Raw genomic sequence first — 18,591 nt, 5'->3', positions numbered from 1 at the left:
GGCCAGTATATTTCGGAACGATTCACCAGTATGGCGTCGTTTTATGGCTTCATTAGCACTGGCCAGTATACTGGGGAATATTACGGAACATACCCTAAGTCTATTTAATGTAATGCCAATGAACTCCATACAGGTACGATGGACCGAACAAAGCAAAGAATATAAAAAACAATTAACACGTTTAGTGGGTGACGTTTTATTGGCGGATGGTTTTTTATCATATTGTGGTCCATACAATCAACAATACCGTTCAAGTTTAATACAAACATGGATGAAGCTATTAAACAAGCATGCAATACCATATACGTTAAATTTAAATATAATTAACATGTTAGTAGAGAGTGCTACAATATCAGAATGGACATTACAAGGATTACCAAATGATGAATTATCTGTACAAAATGCGCTAATTGTTACCAAATCAAAATCATATCCATTATTAGTTGATCCACAAAGTCAGGGTAAGATGTGGATTAAAAATAAGGAATTAAATAATAATTTACAAATAACAACACTGGATCACAAATATTTTAGGTGGGTAATATCTTGAAACTTGAGATCAAATTTAAATTAAAACTAAATGATCCCCTTTTGAGTCCAATACTCCCTACCAAGTTTTTCTCATTATCGATTCAAGAGTCCATCCAATATAATTTTATAATTTATCAATATTACGGGTATGTTCCAATATACACTGAGATCACTGTAAGATGTGACATTTATTTAGAATACTGCAAAGCCGTACCTTTTTAGTCAGCTTTATTGATTACTGGTTAAAACAGAACGCAGTTCAGTATACTGATACTCCGTTTTTGGACACCGTTGTCAAACGAAAATAATTTTCATGAAAAAGTTCCTGTTCACCGAAATAAATTATTGTTTGAATATTGTTATAATTAAACATTTTATGAATATTTATAATATATTCACGATTAGCTGAAAAAGTTAAATTTTTTTTTACTTATAACAAAAATATATGAATTTTTATTTAGTTAAAATGTTATATTTTCATTTAACATGGATGCCTAAAATTTTATTAATAAAACAATTTTACTTAACATTTTATAATTATAATGAATAATTTATTTTTATTAATAACTAGCTTGATACCCGCCCACTTCACTGGGTTTAAACGTAAACACCACAGCTTTACCGCTTTATAGCCTCCACATCTCTTGATCTCAGTTATTCCCCTTCCATAACACTTGAAAGGATTGTTTTACGCAGCTAAAAGATATGCATAGTTTTCAATTTTTAAAATTGTAAAATAATCATAATTCATTGATTATATGAGAAAAGGTGGTTATGAATTGTTTGACATTTACTATTTTAAATTTTTGTAGAAACCTTTAATTTATGGTTCAAAATGATGATTATAGATGGAGTAGATCTATATTATATTAATTAAAGATTTCTGTAAAAATTAAAAATACTAAATGTCAGATTAAATTTATTTTTTTTATATCTTTATAAATTATATCTCTTATTCAGTTATTCTGATGTATGAGCTATATTTCTGTACAGTTTCATTCAAAACCATTCGCTAATTTTTGCGTGAATGCGTAACAAATAAACAAAAAAACAAACATCCTTACTTTCACATTTATAATATATAGGGATTGACGTGAAATATTATGAAACTGGCGCTATTTGAATTTGATCACGTGACCAAAGCACTTACCTCTCCAGTGCTTGCAGTACTAAAATGGTGGTTCTGTATGACGTTCAATGACGTCATTAATTTCCTTAGAGTACTGCGGCAGTGCACTTGTAGTCTACATCGGAAAGATTTTCTCTCCAGTAAGAGCACTGGGCAGTGCTCGCAGTGTATATCGGAACACATCCTATATATAATTAATTTTTTCATTATGTATATTATATTTTTTTTTTAAATATAGGACCCATTTAGAAGACAGTTTATCATTAGGCCGACCATTATTGATTGAAGATGTTGATATTGAATTAGATCCAGTCATCGATAATGTATTGGAGAAAAATTTTATTAAATCTGGTTCAATTGAAAAAGTAATTGTTGGTGACAAAGAATGTGATGTTATGCCTGGTTTTATGTTATACATCACTACGAAATTACCAAATCCTGCATATTCCCCAGAAATTAGCGCTAAGACGTCTATCATTGATTTTACAGTAACAATGATTGGTCTAGAGGACCAATTATTAGGACGAGTGATCTTAATGGAAAAAACTGATTTAGAAGCAGAACGTGTCGCTTTATTTGAATCAGTTATAAAAAATCAACGTAGTATGAAAGAATTAGAATCGAATTTATTAGGACGTTTAAACTCAACTCAAGGTTAATATTTTTACATCAATGTAAGATCTGAAGGAAAGTACACCTCGATGGGAGATCCGAGTCACACTCTTATCGAATGAGAGAATTATTTTTGTATATTATACCTACACGACGGGGCAAGTGTGCTGATTTTTGTTTGCCTCCAAACACCAATTCAAAGCTGCTAGTATTTTTATAGTAAACGAACGTGTATTGACTTGCGGTTTTTTGTATTGGCTTCAGAAAATGATCCTAAAAATAGTCTATATGGTTTAAAGCGGGACTATTTAGTTTTAACCCCCGTGCTATTGGGATGAAGGGGGTTTATATCATAAAGTAAATCCGATAACATTTAAAAGATTTTAAAAAAGTCGAAATTTCAGATTTTTTTATTAATAAACTCCTTTATGCACCCCCTCCCTCTCCCTTTCGGGAGTCCAAAAGACTTTCAAAATGAAAAAGATAATTTTTTTGTAAATTATGACATTTAATGTTGTATAAGAAATAGATCAAAAATAAAGAGGCTTAAATTTAAAAAAAAATTATTTTGTTTTGGGGTTCTACTTATGTAAGCTAAAAGAGGGGGGGCTAGAAAAATTTAACGATCGAGCAATTTCAAAAACAAAATTTATATTTGGAAACGTAATTGCTTCAGTGTGGCGATTATGGGGGATATTACCTGTATGATCTATGTCTATACTCAGCAAAAATTGAAATGCATTGATTTCAGGTGCCTATTTTTGAATTGATTTTTCAACCATCAACTTATGCAACCGTATTTTGTATTTTTAGTTCAATTTTTTTCAAATACGGCTTGAAAAACGGAGATTAGCTCTTATTTATTTTGACATTAATCTGTATATCTGATCGCAAATCGAACTAATAACTTCAGATATTACGGAGCAGTGCAAGTGTATTACTTACTCAGCTATCCAGTGTCTAGTAGTTCTGTACTATTCTTTCATTATCTTCTATTTTTACTTTTATTCATTTTCAATCATTTTGTATAGTTTAAATTATTGGTAACTTCTTATAGGTTCTTTGGTTGACGATGAAACTTTAATAACTGTTTTACAAGTGACAAAAACAACATCGCAAGAAGTCAATGAAAAATTAAAAATTTCTGCCGTAACAGAGAAAAAAATTATGATTGCGCGTGAAGAATTTCGTGCTGTGGCTGCCCGAGGATCAATATTGTACTTTTTAATTGTTGAAATGTCTAACGTTAATGTCATGTATCAAAATTCATTAAAACAATTTTTACAATTATTCGATAATTCGATAACCAAAAGTGAAAAAACAACAATTACTGAAGATCGAATAAATATTATACTGAAATATTTAACACGTGAAGTATGGAGCTATACGTTACGAGGATTGTACGAACGTCATAAGTCGTTATTTACATTAATGTTGGCAATGAAAATTGATTGTCAACGAGGTAAAATAACGCATAATGAGTTTATGGTATTCATAAAAGGTTAGTATTTATTCGGTAAAGAACTTCATAAAACCCACAATAATTTCAGGCGAAAAAACAAATATATTAGAATAAATCTAATCGAATTTATGTACAAATCTTAAATCTAGTACACTTTGTCTATTTAGTCTTTCACTATTGTCTAAGAAGCTGATTACTTCAACGTTTGGGTGCCTTTCAAGGCGAGTCAAGTAACTTTCACTGAGCCGCGTAGTTTCTTCACGCACTGCGGGCACTTCGAGGCTACGGTGAATATCACCATTACGCACATACCAGAGAGATCCACTTGTTGCCCGTAGCACTTTTGATTAACACCGTTGAAGAATTTCAATGTTACTGTTGCTAGCGGTTTCCCATAGTTGGATTCCATAAGTCCACACTGGTTTAAGAATTGTTTTATACACTAGCACTTTATTGTCTAATGATAACTTTGATTTATGGCCTAACAGCCAGTAAAGTTTTGAGAACTTTAAATTTAATTGTTTTATTTTAGACCAGATGTGTTTGTGCCAAGCTAGCCTTCTGTCTAAGTGAAATCCCAGGTATTTTACTTCGTTTGGCTGTGGAAAACTGACATTGTTCATTTTTACAGCTAGGCAAGTTTCTCTGTTTTAAAGTGTATGTTACTTGAACGGATTTTTTTTCATTTACTCGAATATGGCACTTTCGTAACCAGTTTTGTATTTTATTTATACTATTTTGTAGCCTTTGAGAAGCTAAATTTGGGTCCACATTTATGGATAATATAGTAGCTATGGTACTTTTTCCGTCGACTATTAAGTCCGCGATATAAATCAAAAAGAGAGTTGGACCTAGAACCCTGCCCTGTTGTACGCAAAATTTAATAGGAAACAAGTCAGATAACTTGCAAATCAAAATGCATGGAGTGGTATTTTTTAGGTTAATTTAAAAATCCGAAAATTTTTTCCATGCTTCGGACTTTTTAGATTTCATTTATGATGGTCTTTTGAACAATCCTATCAAATTTCAGCCGGGTGTAAATTTTTGCCCCTTCACTCATATTTTTTTTATTTAAATTGATAATATCTCGAAATAAGAACTTTAAGGAAAACTTTGTCATACTAAAACAGGTGGTGCATCGTTGGATTTAAATGCTGTTCAACCGAAACCGTTTAAATGGATATTGGATATTACATGGTTGAATTTGGTTGAAATCAGTAAATTGCAAATATTTAATGATATTTTACACAAAATTGAAACAAATGAAAAAGAATGGCGCTCATGGTACGAAAAAGAGAAACCTGAAGAATGCGATATACCCTGCGCGTATAATACAAGACTTGATGTTTTTCGTCGATTATTATTGGTAAGGATAGTGTCATGAAAAGGAAATTTTCGATGAATCAATCAATTGGAAAAATCAGAAATAATAACAAATTATATTTTCTATCTATTCCGATTGAGATCGATTAAAAATTTTAAAGCGTTAAAAATTTCCTAATCGTTTCCATTGTTCGTACCGAAACCGTTCAATCCTAAAATTTCCTATTCAAAATTTTGAATAAGTTTCAATCGGAATTTATTCAGTAGGATCTCTTTTTTTTCTTGTTTCGGTGGGATCTTTTTTTTTTCTTGTTCTTGTAGTCAGTGGCCAAACGTTTTAAAGACGCCTTAACTCGCACGATCACAGAGCCGGATACAAAAATATATACAGGGTATCTAGCTAAGTTGGCTACATATGGAAACCTTTTTTATTATAAGGTTTACGAAAAAAATTTGTTCTTTATCAAAAGCTGTGCTTTCAAAAATATTAACATTTGGAAAATACAGATCAGTTGGAAAAATTGGTAGGATTTTTTTTACAATCGTTTTAAAATCGAACACTATTCTGCTTCACTCTTTAAGTCTTTACGTGAGCAGGGTTTCATTGCATATGATTATATAATTTTAGGTGCGATCATGGAGTCCAGATCGTACTTTATCCCAAGCACGCCATTATATAATTGATTCGTTGGGTACTGAATATGGTGATTCAAATATACTGGATTTGGAAGCAACATGGTCCGAATCTGATGCCCAAACACCGTTAATATGTATTTTATCAATTGGTTCCGATCCATCGCCACAAATAACATCATTAGCCAAAGCAAAAGATATACCATTACGGGCTGTGTCCATGGGTCAAGGTCAAGAAGTACACGCTCGACGTTTTATTGATGATGGTTTGGTCAACGGAGGTTGGGTTTTATTACAAAATGTACATTTGTCATTACCATTTTGTACGGAAGCGATGAATTTAATATTGGACGCTGATGTTAGCACTGTTCATGAATCATTTCGTTTGTGGGTAACGACAGAGGTATGTGCAATCATATATTAATTTACCAGTAAAATAAGTGATTCAATCAAATTATACATGAAAGGGTGGTGAACCTTGCATTAGATACCCGGATCATGGAGAAAAATAAGAAAAACCTCGAAAATTTTAACCTTATTTCAGATTTTGCCGATTTTGACCTGGAAGGGCTGATTTTTCATCAAAAACTGTAGTATTTATTTTGCGGTTGCCAATATGCGATTGTTTCCACTTCATAAAGATTTTTGTTATTAATTTACAGAGAGTTTGAAATAAACTTATTGATAATTTTTATAATATATAACATATTTTTATAAAAATATGTTAACCATCGGTTGCCTAGTTGGTACAGCGGTGAACTTAAGACACTAAAATAATAACACTTAATAAGTCGCTGGTTCAAGTCCAGGTATCTAACTTTTTATTTAAATAAACCTTATTTCTATTCCAAGAATAGAGACATAACCTAAGTCGTCTCGGTCTGCTCGTGCGGTTGTGTCAATCACATCACCATTTTGTTATAATATTTATAAGTGGTAGAACCAATTAAAAAAAAAAAAGATTGTTTAAAATTATGTTGCATTTCAAAACAACAATGTTTAATATTAGTTAGACATTATATTACTTTCATACAAACAACTCATGCGGTTGTGTCAACTTCACCACTTAACCCCGTACGGTAATTGTATCACATTCGTTGCCCCATTCGCCATATTTGCTAACGCGACGAGGTTGAGACAAACTAATATCGGTTGATATTAAGAAGTTTTTTCAGTGTATGAGTTAATATTTTATTAAGAATAATTTTTTTATTACAGGTACATGAACAATTCCCTATAGGTCTACTTCAAATGTCTATAAAATTCACAAATGAACCTCCGCAAGGTATTCGAGCCTCCCTGCGTCGTACATACCAAAGTATCAACCAAGATACCTTAGACTATTCAACACAACCCCAATGGCCTCCGTTACTATACGCTGTAGCATTCTTGCACACCGTTGTACAAGAACGTCGTAAATTTGGTCCATTAGGTTGGAACATACCATACGAATTTAATCAAGCTGATTTTGCAGCGAGCGTACAATTTATACAAAATCATTTAGATGATATGGATCCAAAAAAAGGAATATCATGGCCTACTGTATGTTATATGTTAGGTGAAGTACAATACGGGGGAAGAGTTACGGATGATTTTGATAAGCGATTGTTAACCACTTTCACACATGTTTGGTTTTGTGATATATTGTTACGTAATGGATTTGAATTTTATAAGGGATATAAGGTACCCATATCAAGAAATGCGAATACCTATGTTGAGTATATCAATTCGTTACCATCTACGGACACACCTGAAGTATTTGGTTTGCATGCAAATGCTGACATTACATATCAAATAAATACAGCAAAAGGTAAGTTCTTTGAAATTGGCGTAACTAAGAGGAATAAATGCAAAAAATTGCTCTTTTTGGATTCGGCATAGGAATTAGTAACCGGCTCAGTAGTCGAGCGGTCTATGGCGTTAGTCTTTGACCGTTTGGCTCGTGACTGGGAGGTTGTGGGTTCGAATCTAGGCTGGGGCAGTGTGAACAAATTATAATTAATGGGGGCGGCAGAATTGATCACATTGTCGTCGCTTGGATAAGAACGAAGCAGCCGATTCCACCCAGATCATAAAAATGTAATTGTATGTATACGGATGTAGTTAAATAAATAAAGATTAACAAATGAGGATGTAGGTGGCCTCTGTTATAGGCATATGTCAGAGAAACGGAGGTTAAACTCCATTATTATTATTATTATTATTGGTAAGTTCAATCACTTCGTTGCAATTTCACAACCTCATAATTTGACATTTTTAGAATTTTGACGGCTTCTATGCTTGTCATGTTTAGAAGATTGAATTTTTTATTTTTATCAAAAAGTATCAGAAAACAAGTGAAATTTTCAAAATTGAATCCTAAACTCGCACTTGAAACATATATAAGAATTCAATCGGAATGAATTGGAAATTATTGTCCAATTAAACCCGATTCATTTCAATTAAATTTTTGTTGGTTTTAATTGGAATGAATCGGAATGAATCGAAAGTTTTTTTTATAATGGAATCCTATTCATTCCGATTGGTTGAATTGGAAATTTCCGATTCATGAATCTGATTTTTTATCAGGGTTTCTTCGTCAAATGCTAAAAGGGCAAGCTTTTCTTATTTTCCTAAAAATAAACGTTTTTAATCTAATATTGATGCATTAGGTATATTGGATACGATTTTAAATGTACAACCTAAGGAAGGTGGTGGAGGCGGAGGCTCATCTAAATCAAAAAATGATGATAGTGATGCTGAAGAGGAAAAAGCAGAACCTGTAGTCGCTGAAACACGAGAAACAATAGTATATAAATTAGCTGAAGATATGTTACATAAACTACCGAAACAATATAATAGTTTTGAAGTGAAAGATGCCTTGCAACGTATGGGAGCTTTATTACCAATGAATATATTTTTACGACAAGAAATTGACCGTATAATGCGTGTTATACATGAAGTGCACAGTACATTGTCTCAATTAAAATTAGCTATTGACGGCACAATTGTTATGTCACAAAATTTACGTGAATCATTGGATGCTATGTACGATGCTAGGATACCTACAAGATGGCAAAAGGTAAATATATTTCTCAAGGGCGTCGCCAGCAGATGACAAATAGGGGGCAAGTTGGTTTATAGAGATAAAACGCAAAATTTATTTATTTATAAATTAGACATATTTAACCATAAATTTATCGGAAAACAGGCGTGGGCTTAGAGTTAAATTTTGGAGTTTCACAGAAACTGTAGTCCGGATTTATACTGGTGGAAATCGTTTACCCAAAAATTAATTTTTGTACTATTTCTTTTTGCCCCCTTTCATCTTATGGGGGCCCTTTTCCTAAACACTTATTTTTAGAAATGATTTTATTTAATTTCTTTACCCTATATATGAAATATATCAAAGTATACTAAATCTAGTCCCAAGTTTGTAACGCTTAGATATATTGATGCTAGAAACAAAATTTTGATTTAGATATTCGTAAAATTAACCTAATTAGTCTATTTCCGTTTGCCTGCCCATCAACACAATAACTCACAAACGAAAAGAGATATCGAACTGAAATCTGTTTATATCGTGCTCAGGGCATAAAAAGTGAGTGAGTATAAGTTCAAAAGTCCATTTGGTCTTGGATCCGTAGGACCCATCTTGTAAACCAGAAGAGATAGAACAAAAGTTTAAATGTAAAAAAGTTTGATATAAAAAATTAAAATTTGTTTGAAACATTTTTTCGTAAATAACTTTGTTTTCCCTGAGAGTCCAAATACGGGCAAAAATTTAGTTTCTTTTTTCTCAAAAACTATAAAAGATGATGAGTTGAAAATTTGTAGGTAGCTTCATTGATTCCAATTTCATACTAAACCAATTCGATAATATTAAGAGTGTTAAAGGCGTCAACTTTTGGGAGAAAATTTTTTGATTAAAAATTCGTGGGCGCTTTGAACCATTTTTGTATGAAACTTTTTTTTAAATTTTCTTTGTGCTCGTACATCCTTAACTGTATTTTTTCTTTAATATAGATATCTTGGGAGTCGGCCACGCTCGGATTTTGGTATACAGAATTATTAGAAAGAGATGCACAATTTCGTATTTGGTGTCTAAATGGTAGACCAAAAGCATTTTGGATGACAGGTTTTTTTAATCCACAAGGATTTTTAACTGCAATGAGACAAGTATTAATAACAATATATTTTCTAAAGTATTTATAACAATAACAAGTAACTCTTTATAGGAAGTAACAAGAGCACATAAAGGATGGGCGTTGGATTCAGTTGTTTTACAGAATGTAATAACACGACAAAATAAAGAAGATGTTAAGGAATCGCCTAATGAAGGTGTATATGTTTATGGCTTATTTTTGGAAGGGGCTGGATTAGATCGTCGTTCGTCAAAACTAATTGAGAGCAAACCTAAGGTACATTAACCTTTTTTAAGCTTGGACCATACATGAAAATTTGAAAAAACTTTTTTTCTACTTAATAACATTAATTAAAATCGTGATTTGGACAGGGACAGATTCCATTGAAAAAAAGAGCAAAGTGTAACCATGCCAACGCTAAATATATTAGGGACTTTCCAATGAAATTTGAATCATTTTAATTTTCTTCAATATTTTTTCCATTAATATTATTGTTTCAATACGTTAGTAGATCAATATTAACCCCAAATTTTACCATATATTGACCCAGTAATATTGGCTGCGTAAAGCGGGCCGCAAGGCTGGCCTGACACGGCTAATATTATTGATTCACCATATGGTAAAAGTCGAGTGCCCTCACATGAGTCAATAATATTAATAAATAAAAACCTTAATTCGTACAGAGAAACGTTTCCGCTTCAATAGAGAGCGGAGTATAAAAAACTAGCCTCACATGAGATCTGCCACTATTGAAAATCCACCAAGGATTTGCTAATAATTAAGTATTTTTCATTTAGGTACTATATGAACAAATGCCAGTCATATATATTTACGCAATAAATACGACAGCTGGTAAAGATCCAAAATTGTATGAATGCCCTATATACCGGAAGCCACAACGTACGGATCAAAAATATGTTGGATCTATTGATTTTGAAACGGATCATAATCCAAGACATTGGACATTGAGAGGTGTAGCTTTACTATGTGATATTAAATAAATTGATAAATATATTAAATATATTCATGTATCGTGCTGTTATTCTTATTATTATTGCTTTATTATTTACTAGCCTTGTACCCGCCCGCCCACTTCACTGGGCTTAAAAGTAAAAACCACTGCTTTATAGCCTCCGCCTATCTTGATCTCACGTATCCCCCTCCTATAATACTTGAAGGGATTGTTTTACGCAGCTAAAAGATATGCAGAGTTTTCAATTTTTTAAATTGTAAAATAGTCATAATTCGTTGAGTATATCAGAAAAGGTGGTCATGAATCGTTTAAATTTTTACAGAAATCTTTAATTTATGGTTCAAAATGATGATCATTCTGCTCCATCTGTGATCATTATTTTGAACCATAAATTAAAGATTTCTGTAAAAATTAAAAATAGTAAATGTCAAATTAAATTTAATTTTTTGTATATTAAATATCTATATCTTTATAATTTATAGCTCATGTGTTATTCTGATGTATGAGCTATATTGCTGTACAGTTTCATTAAAAACCATTCGCAAGTTTTGGAGTGAAAGCGTAACAAACAAACATCCTTATTTTCACATTTATAATATATAGTGATAGGGATTTAACTACTATAGATTTCAGTATAATAGGTTGGCTGATAAGTCCCCGGTCTGACACATAGATGGCGTCGCTAGTATTAAATGCATATTATTTTTATATAGTACCAACCTTCAAATGATTCGTGTCAAAATTTGACGTCTGTAAGTCAATTAGTTTGTGAGATAGAGCGTCTTTTGTGAAGCAACTTTTGTTATTGTGAAAAAAATGGAAAAAAAGGAATTTCGTGTTTTGATAAAATACTGTTTTCTGAAGGGAAAAAATACAGTGGAAGCAAAAACTTGGCTTGATAATGAGTTTCCGGACTCTGTATTTTTTCCCTTCAGAAAACAGTATTTTATCAAAACACGAAATTCCATTTTTTCCATTTTTTTCACAATAACAAAAGTTGCTTCACAAAAGACGCTCTATCTCACAAACTAATTGACTTACAGACGTCAAATTTTGACACGAATCATTTGAAGGTTGGTACTATATAAAAATAATATGCATTTAATACTAGCGACGCCATCTATGTGTCAGACCGGGGACTTATCAGCCAACCTGGGGATATAAGGGATAGCGATGGAGTGGTAAATTGATTTTATCAAACACATATTACAGTAGTTTTAGCTGAAATTCTATATAGTAAATCGCATTTTTGGGGGGAAGTCCGATTTTTTGGTTACGATTAGGATTGTGAAAGATAAGTTTAAATTTGGACAGGCGAGATGCTACCCCTTGGGAGAAGGCCGCCATCTTGGTTAAAAGGGGTTAGTTGGTTTTTTGCAATAACTATTGATTTTCGCGAAAAATGTGCTGAGAGAATTTTTGTAGAGAATAAAATTCCCTTCAAAAAAGATCCCATGCGTTTTTTGCGTAAGTCATATATTAAACAATTTACTGAAAAGTTAGTCCAAATTTGAGGTAGTCTAAACAATTGTTTACTATGACTTGTTGTTCTCGCGCCAGAGGTCGCCAAAGTTGCGCACCCCCGAACAAAGCGCATATAGAGCAATTTAGAAGCAGCTTATGCACCTTTAAAACATTAATAACGCTATTTGAGAGTAAAAAAAAATGCTCGTGTATATGTTGCGGTTATGGAATTATTGCCATGTGAACATCGTAAACTTTCCAGTAGATTGTTTGTACTTTAAAAAGATGGAAATAAATTAAATTTTGTAATTAATCAGATTACATTTATGTTTTTGTTTTTCCAGAAATCTGTTTATTATCATTTCATCAAATTCTTAAGAAAAGTGAGTTTAAGATCTTCGCTGGGCAATTTCTATTTTCAAAAGTAAAGACCCACCGCACTATAGCCTTCACAGACAGCCTTCAAACAAACAACCTTTCTTTCGCATTTATAATATATCGGGAGCTATGTTATTGTAAAGTTACATTCAAATCCATTCAGTAGTTTTTACATGAAAGCTTAACGAACAAACTCACTTTCACATTTACAATATATTGGAATTGGATTATTATACCATGTATATATGAAATATAAATAGTATATTAAGTTTAGTTCCAAGTTTGTAACGCTTAAAAATATTGCTGCTACAAAAATTTTGGTAAAGGTGTTCATAGAATTATCTAATTTGTCCATTTTCGGTTTCCGTCCGCCTGTCCGTCTGTCAACACGATAACTCAACCCGTAGGACCCATCTTGTAAACCGTTAAAGATAGAACAAAAAGTTAAATGGCAAAAATGTTCCTTATCACAAATAAACAACTTTTGTTTGAAACATTTTTTTGTAAACATCACTGTTTACCCACGAGGGCGCTTATTAGGTGCAAATTTTATAGTATCTATTAATATGGGATTATCAGTTATGTATGTGTGACATGTATAGGTATATGTGTAATGTGATAGAGTAATCAACACTGTCTATACATGGTATGTCAACAGTTAACTCAGTCAATTGTTCTTTTTTAAGTTTATGATGTTTGATAATTTTATTTGTATAAGTCTGTGATGATATTTTGGAATTATATCTATTTTGTAACATCTTTGACGTTTATTGACATGACAGTTCATTTATAACCTACAGACGTAATAACAAATTTTTGAAAACGAAATTTTAAATGATTGTAACTAACTTTATAAAAGTAATAGAAATTATTGTCCGATTTCGGCGATTTTATATTTATCTATTGAATAGTAAAGCGACTAAAGGTATAAACAAGGAAAAATTGATAATCCACTAATTGAAGCAGAAAATATGGATACTCAAAATATAAAAGAAGAATATGTCGATGCAGATTTTCCGCCGATTAAAGAAGAAAATATTGATGGAATCGTAGAACTTTATTCATGTGATTTTTGTGCTCAATTATTTCCCACTGAAGAAAGTTTATACGAGCACGGACGAATTCATTCCTTCGAGGATCTTCATTCAAGTACCGATGCAAGACCTTTTTCATGTAATTATTGTGGTAAAACATTTACACATCGACACCATTTAGCTGATCATCAACGAACTCATACCGGAGAAAGACCTTTTACATGCGGTTTTTGTGGGAAATCATTTTCGAATTCAAGTAGTTTCAGTCGACATAAAAAGACTCATAACGTAGAAAAACCATTTTCATGTAATTTTTGTGACAAAGCTTTTAATCAACAGAACAGTTTAGTTGATCATCAACGAATTCATACTGGTGAAAAACCATTTTCTTGTGATATTTGTGAGAAAAGTTTTACGCATCGACAACATTTAGTCACTCATCAACGTTCTCATAATTGGGAAAAATCGTTTACATGTGATGTTTGTCAAAAAAAATTTACTTTAGAGTTAAGTTTAATGGAACATAAACGAATCCATACTGAGGAAAAATCATTGCCATGTGATAATAGTGATAAATCGTTAAGAAATCGACGAATTAATAATGAAAAACGATTTTCCTGTGATGCATGTGATAAAACATTTCTCTTACATCATCATTTAGCTGATCACAAACGAACTCATACTGGTGAAAAACCATTTTTTTGTGACACTTGTGATAAACCATTTTCCACCGCAAGCAGTCTAGCCAGACATAAACGAATTCATGGTGGTGAAAAACCATTTTCATGTGATGTTTGTGATAGAAGCTTTCTTGCCCAGAAAAATTTATTCGTTCATAAACGTCTTCATACGGGAGAAAAGCCATTTTCGTGTGATTTATGTGAAAAATCATATCCAGATAATGGTAGCTTAACACGACATAAAAAGAGTCATAATAGACGTGAAAGTGTCATTTTTGATAAACGAACTTATACGGATTGTGAGGGAAAATCTTTTTTTTGTAATATTTGTGATAAAAATTTTCCAGATTGTGATCATTTAGATCAACATAAACGAACTCATGAGGAACATTTGAAAATAGAATCAGAAATTGAAGCTGAAACTTGTGCCAATCAGGAAAATTCATTTTCTTGTGATTTATGTGAAAAAATATTCGCAAATCGGGAGGATTTATTTGAACATACTCAAATTCATATTGAAGAAAATTCGTTTAATCTGAAAATTATACCAAAAATTGAATCTGAAACGCATTACCTTGAACCTGAAACAAATATAATTCAGAATGAATTATCTCATCACGCAAAGGAAAAAGAATTTTCATGTGATGTATGTGGAGAAATATTTACAGATCAAGGAAATTTAGTTAAACATAAACAAATTCATAGTGAAGAAAATTCGGATAATCTAAAAATAGAACCGGAAAATGAAGTTGAGACACATAATTTTCAAATAGAACCCGACCATGAAGAATTTGAAACTGAAACGATTATAATTCAGCCTGAATTTATTCAAACAGGCGATAAATTTTTCGAATGTGATATATGTTTTAAGATTTTTAATTTTCGGCATAATTTAACGGATCACAAACGAACTCATACGGGGGAAAGACCATTCTCTTGTGAATTTTGTGATAAAAGATTTAATCAACGTACTGTTTTAACGAATCATAGACGTATTCATACTGGGGAAAAACCGTATCCGTGTGATGTTTGTGGGAGAAAATTTTCGGCTCGAGGAAATTTAATGAAACATAGACAAACTCATAATGGAGAGGAATCGGATCATGAAGAAAATCGAAACAAAACAATGAAAATTCAACCTATATTCACTGAAACGGGGGGGAAATTTTTCGAATGTGATGTTTGTTTTAAGATTTTTAATTTTCGAAATAATTTAGTTGATCATAAACGAACTCATACGGGAGAAAGACCGTTTTCGTGTGAATTCTGTGATAAGACATTTAATCAACGTACTGTTTTAACGAATCATAGACGTATTCATACGGGGGAAAAACCATTTTCGTGTGAATCGTGTGGGAAAACATTTGCGGCTCGAGGAAATTTAATGAAACATAAACAAATACATGTCGGAAATGAACCGTTTAATTCGATAATGGAACCTTTAGATCATGTATTTAAAAATGAAGCAAGTATATGCTAAAAACACTTTTGTTCATTCGAACAAAATCCGTCCTAAAAAAATTGAAAAATATTATATCGAGAAGAAAAAAAATTTGATGTTTTGGAGTTTACTCCTTAAGAATCAATTTGCTTAAAAGAAGCTCGATATGAGAAAAATATGAAGAGCAAACTTCGTTATGTTTTTTGTGCGCAACCTTTCGTGCGCACTTTCCACTTTTTAGTAATGCGTGTGATTAACTTATGTGTGCTGTCGACAAAGCATTTATTCTTTGAAACTGACAATAATCAGACGGACACAGCAAACTCTAAAACACATACGAACCGCGTACAAATAGATGTGTAGTTGTTACTCACCAATACAGAATTATTAAGATAAAAAGCTGGTTTTTATGACGAAAGTGGAGGAGGGGAGTATAACCTCAATTTGATCGTCCTATATTTTTACTGGATGAAATTTGACACGTTATGGAGCTAAAATTTTCAAATATTTGAAGATTGCTTGAAAATTCTAGTCTATTGGATAACGGTGCCAAAAATACATTTTTTAATAATAGTTATCTAATTTGTAAATTATTTAATAAAAGGTTATTTATTATATTTACGTTTACATTTTCTTTTATTTCAATTACTAATCGTAAGAAGAACTTCTAATACAAACCGTGGTAAGAAAAAAACTTGTCAAACGGTGATCTTAAAATATCTAAACTGGCGTATGTTAGAATCTTCTCTTAAAAAAAGCTCATTTTAGCGCTTCTATTTGGGATTATTCAGAAGGAAAAAAATATTTAAGTAAAGGTAGGTAAAAGAGAAGTACTTAACTAAAGAGAGGTAAGTAGAAAAATTAAGTTTTGTATTAAACTAGAAATTTAAAAAAAAAGGCACCGAAGAAAATCACTTTCAAAAAAGAATATCAAAATAGTATAGTAAAAGGAACAGATAGTTTCAGATAGAAATTGGTAGGAAGTTAATGAAACTTTGAATGTTGTTAAGGAGAATCACTTTCAAAAAAGAATGTACAAATAGTATAGTAAAATCGACAAATAGTTTCAGATAGAAAAAGGTCGTTAATGAAACTTTGCGATGTTGTTAAGGAGAGTCATTTTCAAAAAATAATATTAAAATAGTTTAGTACAATCGACAGATAGTTTCAGATAGAAAAAGGTCGGAAGCAAATGAAACTTTGGGATGTTGTTAAGGAATAGTTAATAGTTAATAAACATTTTCTCAAGTTTTGGACCTCGAGACCCCTGTTCGAAAAGAAGTTAGGAACCGAAAAATTATCGATCTTCCTCCGTTTTTCCCCAATACCTTTTTTCCCTTACGTCGTACGGCAAAAGCATTCCTTACTATTCATATGTTTGTATGTCAATTCGTTATCCAAATATTACACTTCGAAAAAAAGGTCGTTATTCAAAATTCGCTTAGAAATGCAGAATTCCACCTTATTTCTTCTGGTGTACCTGAATTATGATTGTAATTATGGCTTCTGCTTACAATCACCAACTTTGGAAAGAAAAGGTCAGTAATTAAGACAGATATTAATATAAAAAGGATTTATTTACAAGAATAATAAAATGTGATACAAATTTTGAACAATAAATAAACATTTTCACATGAATATCATTTGTTTTTTTGTTTTTTTTTTTTTAATATTTAAAGCACGGTGTACTCCGAGAAGACAGTTATTAGAGTTTTCTCGATGTTCATTGTCCTTAAGTCAGTCCGAATATTATAGAATTTTTATACATTTTCTTTTTATTTGAATATATGGTATTTGTAGTGTAATAATTTAATATAATATTGTTTATTGTGTAACATGTATATGTACAGTAAAACCTCATTTAACTTAATTAACGGCAGGCCCTTGAGCAGGAATTCTCCAAGGGAGGGGTTCAAACTTTTGTTAGGTCATAAAGTCAATAAAAACAAGAAAATTTTTTTTCGAGTCAGAGAATATTTTAGTCAAAATGTGATATTCAGTCACTATTTTTAATTTAATTTAAGTTTAATAAGTTAATTCTGCGAAGTACAGGAAAAAAATTTTCCGAAACTCTGTGTGCATCCACCTCTGCACCGCGATGTATATTGAGCGAGGTCTAAACCGTTTAGCCGATATTGAGACATTATCTAAAGGTATGTTTTGAGATGACGCAAGGTTGAAAAGGAGCGTTCATTCGTCGCTGTTGTCACAGTGTAAAACTGCCAGAACATCTTTATTGCAAATATCGAGTGATTCGAGTGAATTTTTGGCACACCGTTCAGTTTTCACTAAAGTTGAACTTCGTCGACTCAGATGTCACAGGAATCATCGTGAAAAATTGAATATTCTAGTCAAAAAAATCGAGCAAGAGTTTTCATCGAAATTTTTCATATCATTGAGAAAAAGACACGCTAAATTTGATAAAATATTGCGATTCTTCAAAATTCGATCTATAATCTTAAACTGAATTCATCTCAGCGACAAGGAGTATTTTTCATCACACTCCCTGACCTGATATTAAAATTTCCGGACTTTTTATGAATCTCACAATTCCCTAATATTTCCAGAACGATCGCCACCCCGATTGACGTCTAAAATAAATACTCTCCAATTTAAAGAAGTGAAAGGATCTTTTCAGATAGCCAAGGATACTTAAACCTGCTCTATATTTCGTGCTAATTAAAGAAGAGCAATTTAGAGAGGCCAAGAACCTCGGCGTACATCAAATAGGGGATGATAATAAATTTTCCTGGTCATAGGCACATGAATGAAATTAATGCACGAGGTTTTACTGTACAATGAATTAA

At 31.8% G+C, this 18,591-nt stretch overlaps 2 protein-coding genes across 2 annotated transcripts in view; both read left to right on the top strand.

The window, feature by feature from the left end:
* LOC123303001 (dynein axonemal heavy chain 5) overlaps positions 1–10,815 on the top strand; it is a 48,784-nt gene extending 37,969 nt beyond the window's left edge. Inside the window, exons 31-40 of the mRNA XM_044886096.1 lie at positions 134–534; positions 1,899–2,314; positions 3,330–3,773; positions 4,865–5,100; positions 5,686–6,093; positions 6,909–7,500; positions 8,342–8,751; positions 9,696–9,848; positions 9,908–10,090; positions 10,612–10,815. Of these exons, the coding sequence (XP_044742031.1) occupies positions 134–534; positions 1,899–2,314; positions 3,330–3,773; positions 4,865–5,100; positions 5,686–6,093; positions 6,909–7,500; positions 8,342–8,751; positions 9,696–9,848; positions 9,908–10,090; positions 10,612–10,815 (3,447 nt within the window). The remainder of the gene's footprint in view (positions 1–133; positions 535–1,898; positions 2,315–3,329; positions 3,774–4,864; positions 5,101–5,685; positions 6,094–6,908; positions 7,501–8,341; positions 8,752–9,695; positions 9,849–9,907; positions 10,091–10,611) is intronic.
* A 2,621-nt stretch (positions 10,816–13,436) lies between these two features.
* LOC123302202 (zinc finger protein 62-like) lies at positions 13,437–16,329 on the top strand. The gene has a single exon (XM_044885041.1). The coding sequence runs from the start codon at positions 13,601–13,603 to the stop codon at positions 15,821–15,823; it is 2,223 nt and encodes a 740-aa protein (XP_044740976.1). The 5' UTR covers positions 13,437–13,600; the 3' UTR covers positions 15,824–16,329.
* The last annotated feature ends 2,262 nt before the right edge of the window (positions 16,330–18,591 follow it).

The sequence above is a fragment of the Chrysoperla carnea genome, chromosome X, assembly GCF_905475395.1.
Source record: "Chrysoperla carnea chromosome X, inChrCarn1.1, whole genome shotgun sequence".
Taxonomy (NCBI): Eukaryota; Metazoa; Arthropoda; class Insecta; order Neuroptera; family Chrysopidae; genus Chrysoperla; species Chrysoperla carnea.
Note: the sequence above shows the minus strand (reverse complement) of the source record. Positions and strands in the feature narration are given on the sequence as shown.

Coding starts and splice junctions, on each gene's coding strand:
- LOC123302202 (XM_044885041.1), top strand. CDS start 13,601: ATGGATACTCAAAATATAAAAGAAGAATATGTCGATGCAGATTTTCCG.